The following is a 15823-nucleotide window of genomic DNA, read 5'->3' on the forward strand; positions in this document are numbered from 1 at the left end:
AAAATAGGCATTGAAAGAATTCATCAAACACTTTCTGAAAAAGACCCTAAAATAAAAACTCCAAGGAATATTGTGGCCAAATTTCAGAACTATCAGATTAAGGAAAAAATATTATAAACAGCCAGAAAAAAAACAATTCAAATACTGAGGTGCCACAATAAGGATCACCCAAGATCTGGCTGCCTCCACATTAAAGGAACGAAGGGCCTGGAATCTGATATTCCAAAAGGCAAAAGAACTTGGAATGCAGCCAAAAATAAACTACCCAGCTAAGCTGAGCATTTTCTTCCAGGGAAGAAGATGGACATTTAATGAAACAGATGAATTCCATTTGTTTCTAAGGAAAAAACCAGAACTAAACAAAAAATTTGATCTCCGACCATAGGACTCAAGAAAAGGTAAAAGGAACTCTTGAGAATTGTATTTCTGTTGTGGATATACAAAAAGACTACATGTATAATTTGATTTTACTGATATAACATAAAAAAAAAGAAGTAGAAATGGAAAAGGGATAATGTCAGAAAAGGGGGATAAAAAGAGGGAAACTATATCCCATGAAGAGGCAAAGGAAACTTATCATATCTGAGGGAATTTAGAGAGAGAGGGAGGAATATTGTGTGAATCTTACTCTCATCAGAATTGGCTCAAAGAAAAAATAATTGACATACTTGCTTTACAGAAAATCTTCTCTCACCTCATTAAAAAGGGGAAGAGGAAAAGGAAAAGAGTAATAAGGGAAGGGTACAAGAAAGGGGGAGAGATTCAAAGGGGGGTGGGAGGGATCCTAAAGAGGGTGAGTGGTGTGATACAAGTGGGACACATAAGTTAAAACTGGGAATGAGGGTTGGGGGGGGCAAGTAAAAGAAAAGCATAATCTGGGGATAATAAGGTGGCAGGAAATACAGAATTAGTAATTTTAACTATAAGTGAATGGGATGAACTCTCCCATAAAGCGGAGGCGGATAGCATACTGGATCAAAAGTCAGAATCCTAAAATATGTTGTTTACAGGCAACATATTTAAAGCAGGGAGATATATACAGAGTAAAGGTAAAAGAATGGAGCAGAATCTATTATGCTTCAGGTGAAGTCAAAAAGGGGTAGCCATCCTTATCTCAGATCAAACAAAAGTAAAAATTGATCTAATTAAAAGAGATAAGGAAGGAAACTATATCTTGCTAAAGGGTAGCATAGACAGTGAAGCAATATCAATACTAAACATACATGTACCAAGTGGTATAGCATCTAACTTCCTCAAGGAGAAGTTAAGAGAGTTGCAAGAAGAAATAGCAAAACTAATAGTGGGAGATCTCAACCTTGCAGATTGAGGTTTCTCAGAATTAGACAAATCAAACCACAAAACATAAGAATTAAAGAGGTAAATAGAATATTAGAAAAATTAGGTATGATAGATCTTTGGAGAAAACTGAATGGAGACAGAAAGGAATATACTTTCTTCTCAGCAGTTCATGGAACCTATACAAAAACTGACCATATATTAGGACATAAAGACCTCAAAATTAAATGCAGGAAGGCAGAAATAGTAAATGCGTTCTTTTTAGATCACGATGCAATAAAAACTACATTCAACAAAAAGTTAGGAATAAATAGACCAAAAAGTAATTGGAAACTAAATAATCTCATCTTAAAGAATGATTGGGTGAAACAACAAAATATAGACACAATAATTTCACTCAAGATAATGACGATGAGACATCATACCAAAAAAGACCAAATTAAAAACTCCCAATCAAATACTAAATTTGAAATTCTAAAATTAAAAGGAGAAATTAATAATATTGAAAGTAAAAAAAAAAAAAACTATTGAACTAATAAATAAAACTAAGAGTTGGTTTTATGAAAAACCCAATAAAATAGATAAACCTTTGGTAAATCTGATTAGAAAAAAGAGGGAGGAAAATCAAATTAGTAGTCTTAAAAATGAAAAGGGAGAACTTTCCACCAATGAAGAGGAAATTAGAGAAATAATGAGTTACTTTGCCCAACTTTTTGCCAATAAATTTGATAACCTAAGTGAAATGGATGACTACTTCCAAAAATATAGACTTCCCAGATTAACAGAGGAGGAAGTATATTGCTTGAATAGTCCCATTTCAGAAAAAGAAATAGAACAAACTATTAAACAGCTCCCTAAGAAAAAATCCCCAGGACCAGATGGATTTACATGTGACTTCTACCAAACATTTAATGAACAATTAGCCCCAATGCTATATAAACTATTTGATTAAATAGGGAATGAAGGAGCCCTACCAAATTCCTTTTATGACACAGACATGGTACTGATACCTAAACCAGGTAGGTTGAAAACAGAGAAAGAAAATTATAAACCAATCTCCCTAATGAATATTGATGCTAAAATCTTAAATAAGATATTAGCAAAAAGACTACAGAAAATCATCCCCAGGATAATACACCATGATCAAGTAGGATTTATACCAGGAATTCAGGACTGGTTCAATATTAGAAAAACTATCAGCATAATTGGCCATATTAATAACCAAATTAACAAAAACCATATGATCATCTCAATAGATGCAGAAAAAGCATTTGATAAAATCCAACATCCATTCCTAATAAAAACATTTGAGAGTATAGGAATAAATGGAATTTTCCTTAAAATAGTCAGTAGCATCTATTTAAAACCATCAGTAAGCATCATATGTAATGGGGACAAACTGCAACCATTCCCAATAAGATCAGGAGTGAAACAAAATTACCCACTATCACCGTTACTATTCAATATTGTATTAGAAATGCTAGCTTTGGCAATAAGAGTTGAGAAAGATTAAAGGAATTAGAGTAGGCAACAAGGAAACCAAGTTATCACTCTTTGCTGATGATATGATGGTATACTTAGAGAACCCCTGAGATTCTACTAAAAAGTTATTAGAAATAATCCACAACTTTAGCAAAGTTGCAGGATACAAAATAAACCCACATAAGTCATCAGGATTCTTATATATCACTAACAAAATCCAACAGAGTTACAAAGAGAAATTCCATTTAAAGTAACTACTGATAGTATAAAATACTTAGGAATCTATCTGCCAAGGGAAAATCAGAAACTTTATGAGCAAAACTACAAAACACTTTGCACACAAATTAAGTCTGATCTAACCAATTGGAAAAATATTAAATGTTCTTGGATAGGGCGAGCAAATATAATAAAGATGATGATGGGGATTTTAGAAAGGGGTGATAAGAGAGAAGACGCTACTTAGAGTCTACCAAACTAACTCTTTTCCATATTGAGAATCTATTTCCTTTGTGGAAGATTTCTTTTAAGGGCCTCCTACCCTGACCTGTCTCGCATGGAACTTAAATTTTTGTGATCTTAACTCTCCATTAAAGTTCTGTCGTCTTTTCCTTAAGTGTACCTATCCTTGACTTTGACAATTCTTCAAATCTGTGATTTTAACATTATGGTTATTCCCTTCCCTGGTGCAGATTGAAAGCCATCCATTCCTCTTTAGTCTATGTACTTCTCCATATTTTGTCCTTCATGGAGAACTTCCCATATGCTCTCACCATATGATTGGCCCAACTCCTTTTCTTGTTATCATATCTCAGAAATAGTTTTAGTTTATATCTCCTTGCTTTATGGATGAATCAATGTTGATATGCAGCAAATCATTTACCAAAGTTATCTTTATGGCTACTTGTATTAAGGAATCTTAACGCCTAAACATATGCCTGAGAGATAACCTTTGAACAAACAGTCTTTATAGCTATTTTTACTTTAGGGATTTTTTTTTTTAGGGATCCAGAAATAATTAAAAAATGATTAAAACCTTTTTTTCTTCTCATTTTCATTTGGAACATTTTTCTTGTGTGCAGAAATCATTTTGATAACAGATTTGATAAAAATAATGAGAAAGCACATTCATACCTTCCAAAAGATACTGGGAGAAGTTTTGAAATCTTTGTAACTGAGTTTGGCTTTTTTCTTGCAATACCATGTATGATCTTTTCATTCTTTGAAATTTTCTCCTTTTAAGAGATCTTGAAAATCAATCCTGGAATACCTTTAGAATTTTATCACTTTCCATACAGATTTCCTCAATATTTATTGGTGAGATCCATTTGTTCTTTTTTATTTCATTTTAAAGGCTATTTCTACTTTATCATATAGTAATGGGGTTGCTGAAAGTATAGAGCCCAAAAATTGTCATTCTGCTTTTATAAATAATGAGAATAAATTTCTATAGAAATGTTGTTTCTTCCACTTCATTTCTATTTATTTTCTTCCTAGTTTTCATCTCGTTAAGTTCTTGGGATAATTTGGTACCAGGTCCCTTTCCCATTCTTGCTTTATGCTATTTTATTAGGTGATTGTACTAATAATCTTAAATCCTATGAATTTGTAGGGGCATCTGGATAGTGCACTAGATAGAGTTTCTGCCCTGTAGTCAAGAGAACCTGAGTTAAAATCTGGCCTCAGAAATTTACTAGCAGTGTGATGCTGGGCAAGTCATTTAACTCTTAACTACCTTATCAAAAAACTCCCACAAAAACAACTAACCAAATAAATAAATATGAACTTGTGTTCTGAACTGGTATTGCCTTTGTATGAATTATCACTGTTTAGCAGGCCATCAAATGTTTTCTGATTGAGATAAGTTACTGGCTCTGGGTTCCCTGTTGTGGCATTAAAACAAACCAAAAAACTCAACATCATTTAAACTTAAGAAAAAATGATTATCAGACCATTATTTTTTCTTATTACACTACTTAGGTTATTGTAATAATAGCCTCCTAACTGATCTGTTAGCTTGTTATCTCTTGTTTTTCCTGTTTGTGTTCCATAGAGCTGTCAGATTATCTTTCCAAGGTATGCTTTTGACTTTGTCACTTCTGTTTCTGTCAGTGGTTCTTTGTTATGTCTAGGATAAAAGATATAAATGCCTCACCTTGACATTTAAGACATTATAATCTGGCCATTTTTCTCCTCTTGAACTCTGAATTCTAACCAAATTAGATTGCAGAGTGTTCTTTTTACTCAGCAGTTTTACTACTACTTTCATTTGTCAAGACAAGCTTGAAATGCATTCTTTTCCTCACCTCTGACTTCTAGAATCTTTCATTTAAGGTTTCTTTTAGGAAATAAGCTCTTCCATAAAGCCTTCTTTCATTTTCCTGTTGTTAGTGCTGTCTTCCTCCTTAGATTATTTTGTACTATTTATTCTGTATGCATATTTAAAAGACTAGATGTAAAAGAAAAGAATATAAAACTTCAAGACAGATTTGGTTTGGATCCTGCTTCTGGCAGTTATGTGACAATAGATATGACACTTAATTTGTCAGTTTTTTCATCTATAAAATGGGAATAATAAAAGTTCTAGTGCTTTCTCTATGGGTCTGTCATGATAATATATTGAAAAATTTTGTAAATAGCCATCAGAATGTAGTGATGGCAATAATGATGATTTATCCTCTTTATAGAATGTTAGCTCTTTGAGGTTAGAAATTACCTTTTCTTTTTATTCTGAACTTAAGAAATATTTCCATAACAAAGAATTTTGAAAAGGGAATTGGATACAAAACTGCAAAACTATTATAACCAATTTATTTTCCTTTTAAATATATGTTATTGTGTAACTTTGTTTTTTTCTTCTCCCCCCCCCCCCACCTCTAGAGATGAGTACCATTAGACACAAATATTTATATGTATGCAAATCCATACTATACATCACTTATTTCTTTCTTGGGATATAGTTAGCATCTTCTTTCATTTCTTATAATACAGTAATATTTCATCACAACTCTATACCACAATTTGTTTAGCCATTCATTCCTTGATGGGCATACTGTTACTTTTCATCTTAGTATTATTAGTTTGTTAAAGTAGATGCTTAATAAAAGTTCTTGTTGAATTCAACTGTTTTTCCATTTTTGGTCTCAACAACTTCTTTAAATGTTTAAATATGTTTCCTTGGAGCTACTGTACTTTTTTTTTTTTTTTATCCTCATAATTTTGTGTTGATTTTGTCCTTGGCTGTATAACCCATTGATCTGATTGCATCCACTCAGCTGCTTCTGAAATGATTCCTACCTCCCTAACAGTTTGTTTCCTCTGTGTTATGATATGGTCATTTTTGAGAGTTTTTTTTTTGTTTGTTTGTTTTTGATAAGTACTTGCCATACAGTGCTTTTCATTTGATTTCTTGAAAAAATATTTGAGATTTCTGAGACATTTGGCCTCTTTTATTTCTTTATCTCAACTTTAATTCTCAACATATTTTTTTGTCATCCTTTGTGGTGTTCTTCTTTTGTATAATATATGATCTTCTCTCTGGGAGCAGGTTTTCACATTGTATCAATTCCATTGAGTTAACACTAGGATTCTAACATCTCCCTTGAGTTATCACCTTGTTTCAAGTTCTGGCTCATAACAATCCTTCTCAATTGCTAACTTTTTGTAGTACCTAAGGTCAGATTCAAGAGGGAGAATTGTAAGCCAAGGGAAGCAATCTTTGAGTGAGGAATATCTAGGTTCAAGTTGCTCTTTGATACATACTGATGATGACTTTGGAAGATTCCCTTAACCTCTCAGTGCCTTAGGTGAATCTGTATAGATTGCGAAGCAGGTGTGCATTAGCATTAATAAATGGAGTGTTCTCAGTGGGCGTTGCCTATTGGAATGAAATCACAGATCCAATTAAAAAAAAAAGTCAAGATTCAAAATGACTTGGTTTGGAGCATTGTGTCTTCAGCAACTGTTTTTGCAGTACTTAATGGACATTCCAAGTGTCCAAGTTCTCAGTGAATAGATGTTTTGTATTGACCTTGAATCTAAGATGAAATAAACTTTGTCAACTCCTGTGTATATTTCTTTTTTGTTGGGGCTATACCGAAAGTATTTCTAGCTTAGAAGACCAGTCAGAGCTTGTGCTTCTGTGGAATAGCTTCAGACAGCCTAGTTATCACTGGCATGCCACATGGTTGCATCAGAATAGTTCTTTTGTGAAAAGTATAAAGTATGCTGTTTTATCCCTTCCAGATCTAGTTGAGAAATTGGATTAGAATTGTATTTAGTAAGATGGCAAAGAACGAAACATTAAACTTGGCATTTGACTCTATATGGAGTTGAAATAATAGTTAACATTTGTATAAACTTTTTAAAGCTTCACAAAGCATTTCATATATAGTATTTCATTTGATTTTCAGAACAATCCTATGAAATAGGTATAGGTGATGTTATTAACATTTTACAGATGATGAAATGAAGCCTGAGAAAGGTTAATATGCGAGGCTAGTCAATGTCAGTCAGAATTTGAATCCAGGTCCTTATTAACACTCAGGTCAGTACACTTAACATTATATCCCTTTACCTCTTGCATGCTACATTAATGCTTACCTTTATCTTTAAAACATATAAAACTTTCACTTTCTCCTTTAAAAGATGATGAGAAGCAAATTAGATGATTAATACAGTAGCTCTTTGTAATTGTAAATCATTTGTAACTGTATCAAATCATTGTAACTTAATTAAGCTGTTATACAGGTTGTCCTAGAAGTATGTGCAGTTTTAAGTTAACAAAACTTCAGATTATATGTGTAAGACTGTACTTTTAAGATTTCTGGGACACCCTGTAATAAATATTTGACCCACATTATTATCTACAGAAATATGAGATTTCTTCCAATATCGAAATTTTTAAAGATTTAGTAGGTATGGCATAGATAGACAAGATTCTATTATTATTTTCTTTGGACAGTGGTATATACAATTAGGTACATAAAAAGTTTTGGATTATCATAATTTTAATTTTTGTTCTAGGTTTATAATTGTAGACAGGGCATCAGAAATTGGAAGGGCAGCTTGGCACATCTATGTGTTAATGATGAGAAAGATTGTGGCTCTATGTTGACCATAATTTTAATTACACATTTTGAATTATCAGATAGGGATATTGTCATTGTCCATTGCTGTACTCACTGGTGATGACTTCTTTTGCCAGTTTTGTCCAATATATGTGTCTAATGTGATGTAGATAAGAAAGGAAAAAGTTCAAAGATTTGAGGTATTATATATAAAAGTTTAGATTCTTGAGAAATTTAACTTATTTTTTTCCATTTTAGAGACAAAGATCACAGAATCAGAGCAGTGTTTGAAGATTTGCATAGTCATAGTATGCTTTAATAATTTTTAAATGACAAATAGCCTAAAATGTCCAATAATGATTAAATTGTTTTACATTAGTATAATGAGATATTGTTGTACAATTAAGAACATAGAGTATAAAGAATATAAAGAAGTCTGAAAAGACCTTTATTAAATGATACAAAATAAAAAAGAATAACCAATAATGGTATTGATGTTTGATATTTTTAATAACAATTAATTTTAAAGTAATCATAAGACAAAGTTAAAAGGGAGCTTAGAGATCATGGATTTAGAGCTTGAAGAAATCTCAGAGGTTATCTAGTCCAATCTACTCTTTTGCAGATAAGTAATTTGCCCCAAATCTTGCAAGTAGTTAAGAATTAAAAGTAGGATTTGAACTCAATTCCTTTAACTCCAGAGCCTTTGTCCACTGTCTCACTGCCCATAGAAACACAATGATTTCTCTAAATAGAATAGGATCCAGGATAAATGGTTTAGAACTGGGGAAAGAACCCTAAAAAGTCATCAGGTCTAATTCTCTTCTCATCCCCTCCTTTTATACATGAGGAAGTTGAGTTCTAGAAAAGTTAAATGACTCGTCTAGTGTTCCAACAGATATGGAATAGTTGACAGTATGGGAGTGAGATTCAGTGTAGTAGTTAATGTTTTCAACTCCAAAGATAAGATTTTTTATGATCTGTTAGTAAAATGGATAAGACTTAGGTATAAACCTTTGCATCCGTTTGACTTTTGTACATTGAATAGTGAATGCCTTTTTGCTATGAAGAAGTTTATATGTAAAAAACTAAGACTAACATGTAGTTACTATAATTGTGAAGGAGCAAAACCATCATTTTAAGAATAAATTGAGGGAGAAAGATGGATCCAGAAATTGTGTTGGAAGGTTAGAGGGTTAGTGAAATTATTATAGGAAAAACTTTTGGAAGAGTTTTAAAAGAAAAAATAACAGTCTGTTGAAATAGTTATTCCATTTATTTTGTAGGGGAATTCTAAACTTTTTTTTTTTGCTCTTGATTTCCTTTTTATTAAAAAAAACAACAACATACTCCCATACCTCTTTTTCCTCTCTCAAGATATTTGTTCTCAAATTACACTAACATGAAAAGATCCTTTCTATATTAACCAGAGTTACATTACATAAAACAATAGAATCAACAATAAATACAACAGTAAATGCAAAAGTGTATTAGGAACATAGCAACCCAATTTCTCCATTTTTTCTAAATCTTCTAAAATTCATAAAACTTCATTTAAGCAAGTAATATCTAGCATTCCAAGAAACCAGACTTGTAGTCATAGGTACATACATTTGTTAAACTCTCTCTGACCCTTTTAGATATGAATAGGCCATAGCTCAGATAAAATTAACAGCACAAAAATAAGTGACAAGATTTGACAACTAAATTACAAATGAGGTTCATTTGTATAAAAGGAAATATTAAAGAGGCATTAAATCTCATTCTTTTAGCATATTATCTCCCACAAAAATAGGTGAAATTTTGAAGAGGATTTTACTTATTATAGTAACTCAAATTTTTGTGTAGGTGTGGTTGGAAATATCAATATGAAACCAATTCCTATGTGTTTATGAATTTCTTTCTTTGTACCAATTCTTTGAAGATATAGTTGCAAAAGAAGGAAAGAAAAGAAACCTTTTTAATACTAGCATAGATTTCATTTGATGACTACCAGCTTGGTATTTTTATTATACTCTGCATGATTTAAATTTTATCAGTAAAAAGAAACCTATATCCTTTTGAAGGCGTCTTAATTTTGGTCTTTTGTTACAGAAATGCTGAGTCGTTTGTCAGGAATAGCAAACACTGTTCTGCAGGAGTTATCAGGGGATGGCACTGATGGTGAAATAGTGGGGTGTCCAAATCCAGTGAGTAGTTTTTCTTATTATGAGCTAATAAAATTCATTCTCATCACTTTTGGGGGGAAACAGTGTAATAGGTAAGGATCAAGAGATTTCTTGTCTTTGGTTTGAGAACTTCTTGCCCTTGTGTACCTAATCATTTTGTTCCTCTTGCTTGAACCAGATTTCACAGATGTATTTTTAATATCAAGAACTGTGTGAAAGAAGTAAATCTGCCGCAATTCTGTATGATCACATCCATCTGTGTTTATCATCTCTGACTATAGAACTTGCCTATTTCAAGTCCTTGTTTGAAGTGGAGGGATAAAAATCTGGCTATCAGACATTAGCTAATAACTCATCCAAAATTTTCCTGGCATAGTGGTTTCCATGATAAGAACATGACAGTTCATGGAAACACTTGAGACACTTCCCCTTCTACCTGTAGTGGTGTAAGAAATAAAGATAGTGAATGTAGTGGATGAATTGTTATAAAGTAATCAGAAACAAAATCTTTATCTTTTAACTTGAGCACTACCATTATCCAGATAATGTATGATTGATTGTATCAGAGGATACAATAGGAGGAAATATTGATGAATTAATTCTTGATCATTACTCATAATTGTGGCCGTTAATGTTTGTGTGTCTAGTTGTTCGATTTTTTGTTTTTATTTTATTAAAATTATGTGAAATGGGCTTTTTTCCCCCAGGGAAAAAAGCAAGAGAAACCCCTAGTCATTTCTTCTTTGAAAAAGCAACAAAAATCTTTTGGGTTTTCCCTTGACAAAAGCCACAAAGATATTCCCCTAGAATAAAATAGTGTATTTGTATTTAAAAAAAAAAAAAAGAACTATCTTGCCTTAGATTAATGCTTGAATGAATAGCTAGATTAATGGCAAGGTGAATTTCAAAAAATAATTCTGTCAGTGCTTCTGTAGGACAGGATAGCTTTTGTACATTTGTGATCAAAGGTGAGAAAGGCTTCATTGGACAAAAACTAAATTCTGATAGAGATTAGATTATTCTAGTTCTGTTCTTTTTAATAGCAGCACTGATAAAATATTCCTTATAATTTCCACTATATTTTAGAAGAAAGATTTAGAAAAAATGGAGAAATTGGGTTGCTATGTTCCTAATACCCTTTTGCATTTACTATTGTATTTATTGTTGATTCTATTGTTTTATGTAATGTAACTCTGGTTAATATAGAAAGGATCTTTTCATGTTAGTGTAATTTGAGAACAAATATCTTGAGAGAGGAAAAAGAGGTATGGGAGTATGTTGTTGTTTTTTTAATAAAAAGGAAATCAAGAGCAAAAAAAAAAAAGTAGGAATGAACTTATGTTGGAAATTTTTTAAAAAGTGTGTTGTTTTTACTATTTTTGATGGTTTTTTTCTTTGTTTCAATTCCAGGAACTAACACAAGAGCCTGACATGGAGCTTAATAGTGGAACAAATGAGGATATTCTGGAGCGATTGGCCCATACAGAGCAGCTGGTGATACAACTAAAGGATGTTATTCGAGAGAAAGATATTCAGTTACAGCAAAAAGATGTTATTTTAGAGGTACTATTTTTTTTCCTTCAAAGTATTTTATGAAAGACTATAATTCATTTTTCCTCTTCTCTGCTCATTAAAAACAAATACTATAGTATTCCTCTAGCATATAGGTAGTGCCTATTAAAATTCACTGTCAGTATAAGTTAACTGGTAGGTAGATAAATCTTTCTTTATCAAGCATTGTTATTCTCTTGATAGGAGGAAAGAAAAGCTGCAGACACAAAAATGACAAAATTGAAGCTTCAAGCCAAAGCTCGATTAGCCTCCCTGAATAAACGTATGGAAGAAATGAAGGCACAAGGAGGAATTGGGTCATCCCAAGAACTTCAGTCAGAGAAACAGCAACTCCCTAACAAGGTATGGGTGAATTGAGAATAAATATTTTCATTGTATTTGTCTTTTTTGGTATCAGATATAAATCATAAACTTTCGAGGTTATGCCATCAGGAAAATAAGGTTATAATTTCAAACAAGACTTCAAAACACAGGAAGAGTAGTAATCTTATAGAAAACAAGGACATGAGGGGCAGCTAGATGGTGCAGTAGATACAGCACTGGCCCTGAAGTCAGGAGGACCTGAATTCAAGTCTGGCCTCAGACACTTAATATTTCCTAGCTATGTGACTCTGGGGAAGTCACTTAACCCCAATTGCCTCAGGGGGAAAAAAAAGAAAAGAAAACAAGGACATGAAATACCTATTAAATTGATCACCAGTTTCAGATAATAGTCAGGAAAGTCCTGCCTAGCACAAGCAAGAGGGAAGAGAAAGGATATTAAGGAGAGGAACATTATATGTATGATTGATGTTGGGAAGATAAAAGAAGATCCTACTGTGACATGGTCATGTTTTGATAGATTTATCTTTTGATTCCTTATTCTGAGTCTTTTGTGGTAGTTAACTTTTTAGATTCTAACAGTCGAGTTGTTTCAAACAGGAGAATTCTGTTTGTCATTGAACTTGCCCCTTGATACTACCCAGGGTTTAAATGGAAGGAAGAGAATGTCATCCAGGTATCTACCCCTCTTTTACAGAGATTCATTCAAAAGTTGATATACTCTTAGACTACATTAAGAGGTCAGAGTTTCCAGTGATATGGAGATTATATTTCTTCTCTACTTTTTCCTTCTCGCAGTTCATCCAGAGTGTTGTGTTTAGTTCTGGATACCACAGACATTAATAAACTGTAGAATGTCCAGAGAAGGGCAGTTAGAATGGTAGGCCTTGAGTCCGTGTCATATGACAACCAGTTGAAGGTCCTGGAAATGTTTAGCACAGCAAAGTGAAGACTCAATGGGTGTTTGATAATCAGAATCAGAAAATTGATGAGCTCTCATTTGGAAGAATGATTAGGGATGGAAGTTGCAAAGAGGTAAATTTAGGTTTGTTGTCAAGAAAAATTTCCTAACACTCTAAGCTGGCCAGAATTGAAAAGTGAATTACTCTTTTTTTTGTGGAGCTTTAAGCAGAGGCTGGAGTACCATTTTCTGGTTGAAATTCGTTTTATAGAAGAGTTTATTCTAGATAAATTCTCTCAATTCTGCAATCATGAATGTCATTTAGGAAGTCATTTGGGTGTGCTTTAGGTTTTGATAAAATCAGCACAATATAATCTCAAATGGAGTATCTTTAGGCCCTCCTCATGTATAGTGAATCCCTCTTTAATTTAAATTCTGGCTAGATCACCTTTATTATTGTGGCAAACTCATTTGGGAAACCTACATCTCCCTATTTTATTATTTGCTTTGTATTAGTAATCAGACAGATGATAAAGTTATCCCTGTGATATTTTTCAATATACCTAGTACAATTCTGACATAAGCCTGGGAGTTGCCTTGATAAAGATAGCCTTTAAAGTCACGATTTGCTATAAAAAGTCACACATATTTAGTCAGTGAGCTATATGTATAGGGAATTTTTTTTTTTTTTATTTTCTTCATTTCTCAGTCAGTTGTATGATGGTAAAGATACTATTTTCTATAGAATGTTGATTGTTTGCTGTGGAATATTGAACTTGCATATTCCTTTCTAAAATATTGGATATATTGTAGTTCATTTGAATCAGATTGTTTTGTAGTGGGGTGGAAAAAAAGCAAACAGCTAGTAAAGTTGTCTTGGTCACCTTTTTTGGGTAATAAAGTAAAGATTTTTTTTTCTGCACTGTTAGTGTCTTCCCCTGCTCCAGATACTTTGAGAATTAATCTCTTTATACCTTTAAAATAGTGTTCTTTTCTTCTCTATATATGTAGGATTGCTATTTCAGCAGATTATCCTATTTTTTGTTTCTTTAGTGCTATTTCCATTTCTTTAAGAAACTCATCAGGGATTATGATATTAGTCCAAATATGGTAACATCACTGTCTTTGGTGGTGAAAAGAGTTACACAATTTTTTATAGATTTTTTTCTTTTTTTGTCATCTTGTCTTTTTTCAGTTTCATCTTTAAATGTCCTGGGGATGACTTGGTCTTTTGCCTTCCTTCACTGTTTCTCCATGGTTTTACAAGAGAAATTTTAATTCTGATGTTCTGTATTTTTTGCTTATTTGTGTTATTTCCACTCTCAGATTGAATTTCTTGAGGATAAGAAATGTGTCATAATAATCTTTTTTAGCACTCCTAAAGGACTTATTGACTTAACACATAATATAAACTTTAATAAAATATTGTTGAGTAGACGATCATTTGTTATTATTATATTATAGTTATATTAAATAGATGTTATTTAAGTTACTATTGAGGGTAATTAAGTTAAGACAGAAATGCTAGCACAAGTATAATTTGCTAATTTGTTAGATGTTCTAAATATGTATATAGGATTAAGAGATTATCAAAGTGACTTGGGCTCTTTGCAGCTATGTTTGGGAAAGTTTTATGATAATTTTATGAATCTCAAGATTTTAAAAGAAGAAAATCTGATGTTTTTTTGGAAAAAAGATTTTGAGTTTTATGTAGTATAATAATAGATGGCTGGGGTTGTGGGATTGTGGCTAGGCAGGCAAACTGTGTCAAAGAGTCAATGCATTTACTTGGTTAGAAGGTTTAACAGAAAAGGGAATAGTTAAGTAAGGCCAACATAGGGGACGAATAGGTGGTATTTAATTGTTGGAGAAGCCACATAGATAGTTATATTTTGATTTAAGAGACCATTATAAGGACTTAAAAAAAAGGAAGAAATATGATCAAAATGACAGAAAAAGTGATCCCTACTGTTGTATTTTAGGTAGATAGGAGAAGGCAGAGAGCTAGAGCTTGGCAAGAAATCAAGTGCTGTGTTTTAGACATGAAATGATAGTTCTGAGAACGTCATCAGAATGAAGAGAAAAGTGTGGACTCAGGATTTGTAGAGGGAAAACTTGATAGGTCTTTGAGAAAAAAGCCTAGCATAGTGCCCTAGTACATAGTAGATGCTTAATAAATGCTTATTGATTGATTGGTGGGCAGAATAGATTGCAGAACAAATAGCAAAGGACTAAAGAAATTGTTTCTTTTAATCAGTTATTTTGTGTCTTCTGCTTACTTCAGTGTGACACACCTCCTAAAGAAAATCAGATGGAAGGATTTGAAATGCTGAAACAAAAACTCCAGGAGAAGGAGGAGTTAATTGGCATCCTGCAAACTCAACTCACTCAAGTTCAAGGAGACCAAGCAGCACAGGTAAGAATTAAAATGGGCTTGTAATCATCAGGTTCAATATGCTAATGGTAAGCAAATTTAGATAGTAAGTTTCTAAAACCAATAAGATGTGATATTCCTGTTTGGACTATATTTGTGTAATTGAAGTGGTGATATCTGAATTATTTAATTTTAAACCATCAGCACAGTGATTTAATAGTTAAAATATGCAACACATTTTATAAGGCTTTATGGAAATATATAAAGGAAGTATGTGTTAGACATTGTCCTTAATTACTCCTTTGTTGGGAAGGCAAAACATAAATACATGAATTGGTATTCAGTGAATGATCTAGACTAGAGAGGTGTCACATTCACAGTAAGAGACCATAAAATTCCCAGTATAATCCAAATTTGATTAAAATGTTATTGGGAAATGTTTAACAAAATAAAAATATAATTTTATTGTGTTTTTCTTATGCTGCCAGCTGCAGCATTTCTATTTGAGTTTGATACCATTGATCTAGATGAATGTTCTGAGGTGCAAAAGGAGAGAGCACTAGGATAGACATGAATGATTTCAAGGAATAGGAAAAGGCATCTACCCTGGGCCATGAATGAGGGAGTAGATTGTAGAGCAAAT

At 32.5% G+C, this 15823-nt stretch overlaps 1 protein-coding gene across 6 annotated transcripts in view; it reads left to right on the forward strand.

Moving 5' to 3' along the window:
* GOLGB1 (golgin B1) overlaps window positions 1-15823 on the forward strand; it is a 72264-nt gene that overhangs the window by 6542 nt on the left and 49899 nt on the right. For 4 of the 6 annotated variants that reach the window (XM_012544550.2, XM_023499056.2, XM_012544551.2 and 1 more), the window contains exons 3-6: window positions 9939-10033; window positions 11423-11575; window positions 11768-11926; window positions 15091-15222. In XM_012544550.2, the coding sequence (XP_012400004.1) occupies window positions 9941-10033; window positions 11423-11575; window positions 11768-11926; window positions 15091-15222 (537 nt within the window). In that variant the 5' untranslated portion in view covers window positions 9939-9940. Of the gene's footprint in view, window positions 1-339; window positions 399-7218; window positions 7322-9938; window positions 10034-11422; window positions 11576-11767; window positions 11927-15090; window positions 15223-15823 lie in introns of those variants that run through there. The other 2 variants (XM_031959726.1, XM_023499055.2) reach the window with 2 other exon arrangements.

This window comes from Sarcophilus harrisii, chromosome 3, assembly GCF_902635505.1.
Source record: "Sarcophilus harrisii chromosome 3, mSarHar1.11, whole genome shotgun sequence".
Classification (NCBI taxonomy): Eukaryota; Metazoa; Chordata; class Mammalia; order Dasyuromorphia; family Dasyuridae; genus Sarcophilus; species Sarcophilus harrisii.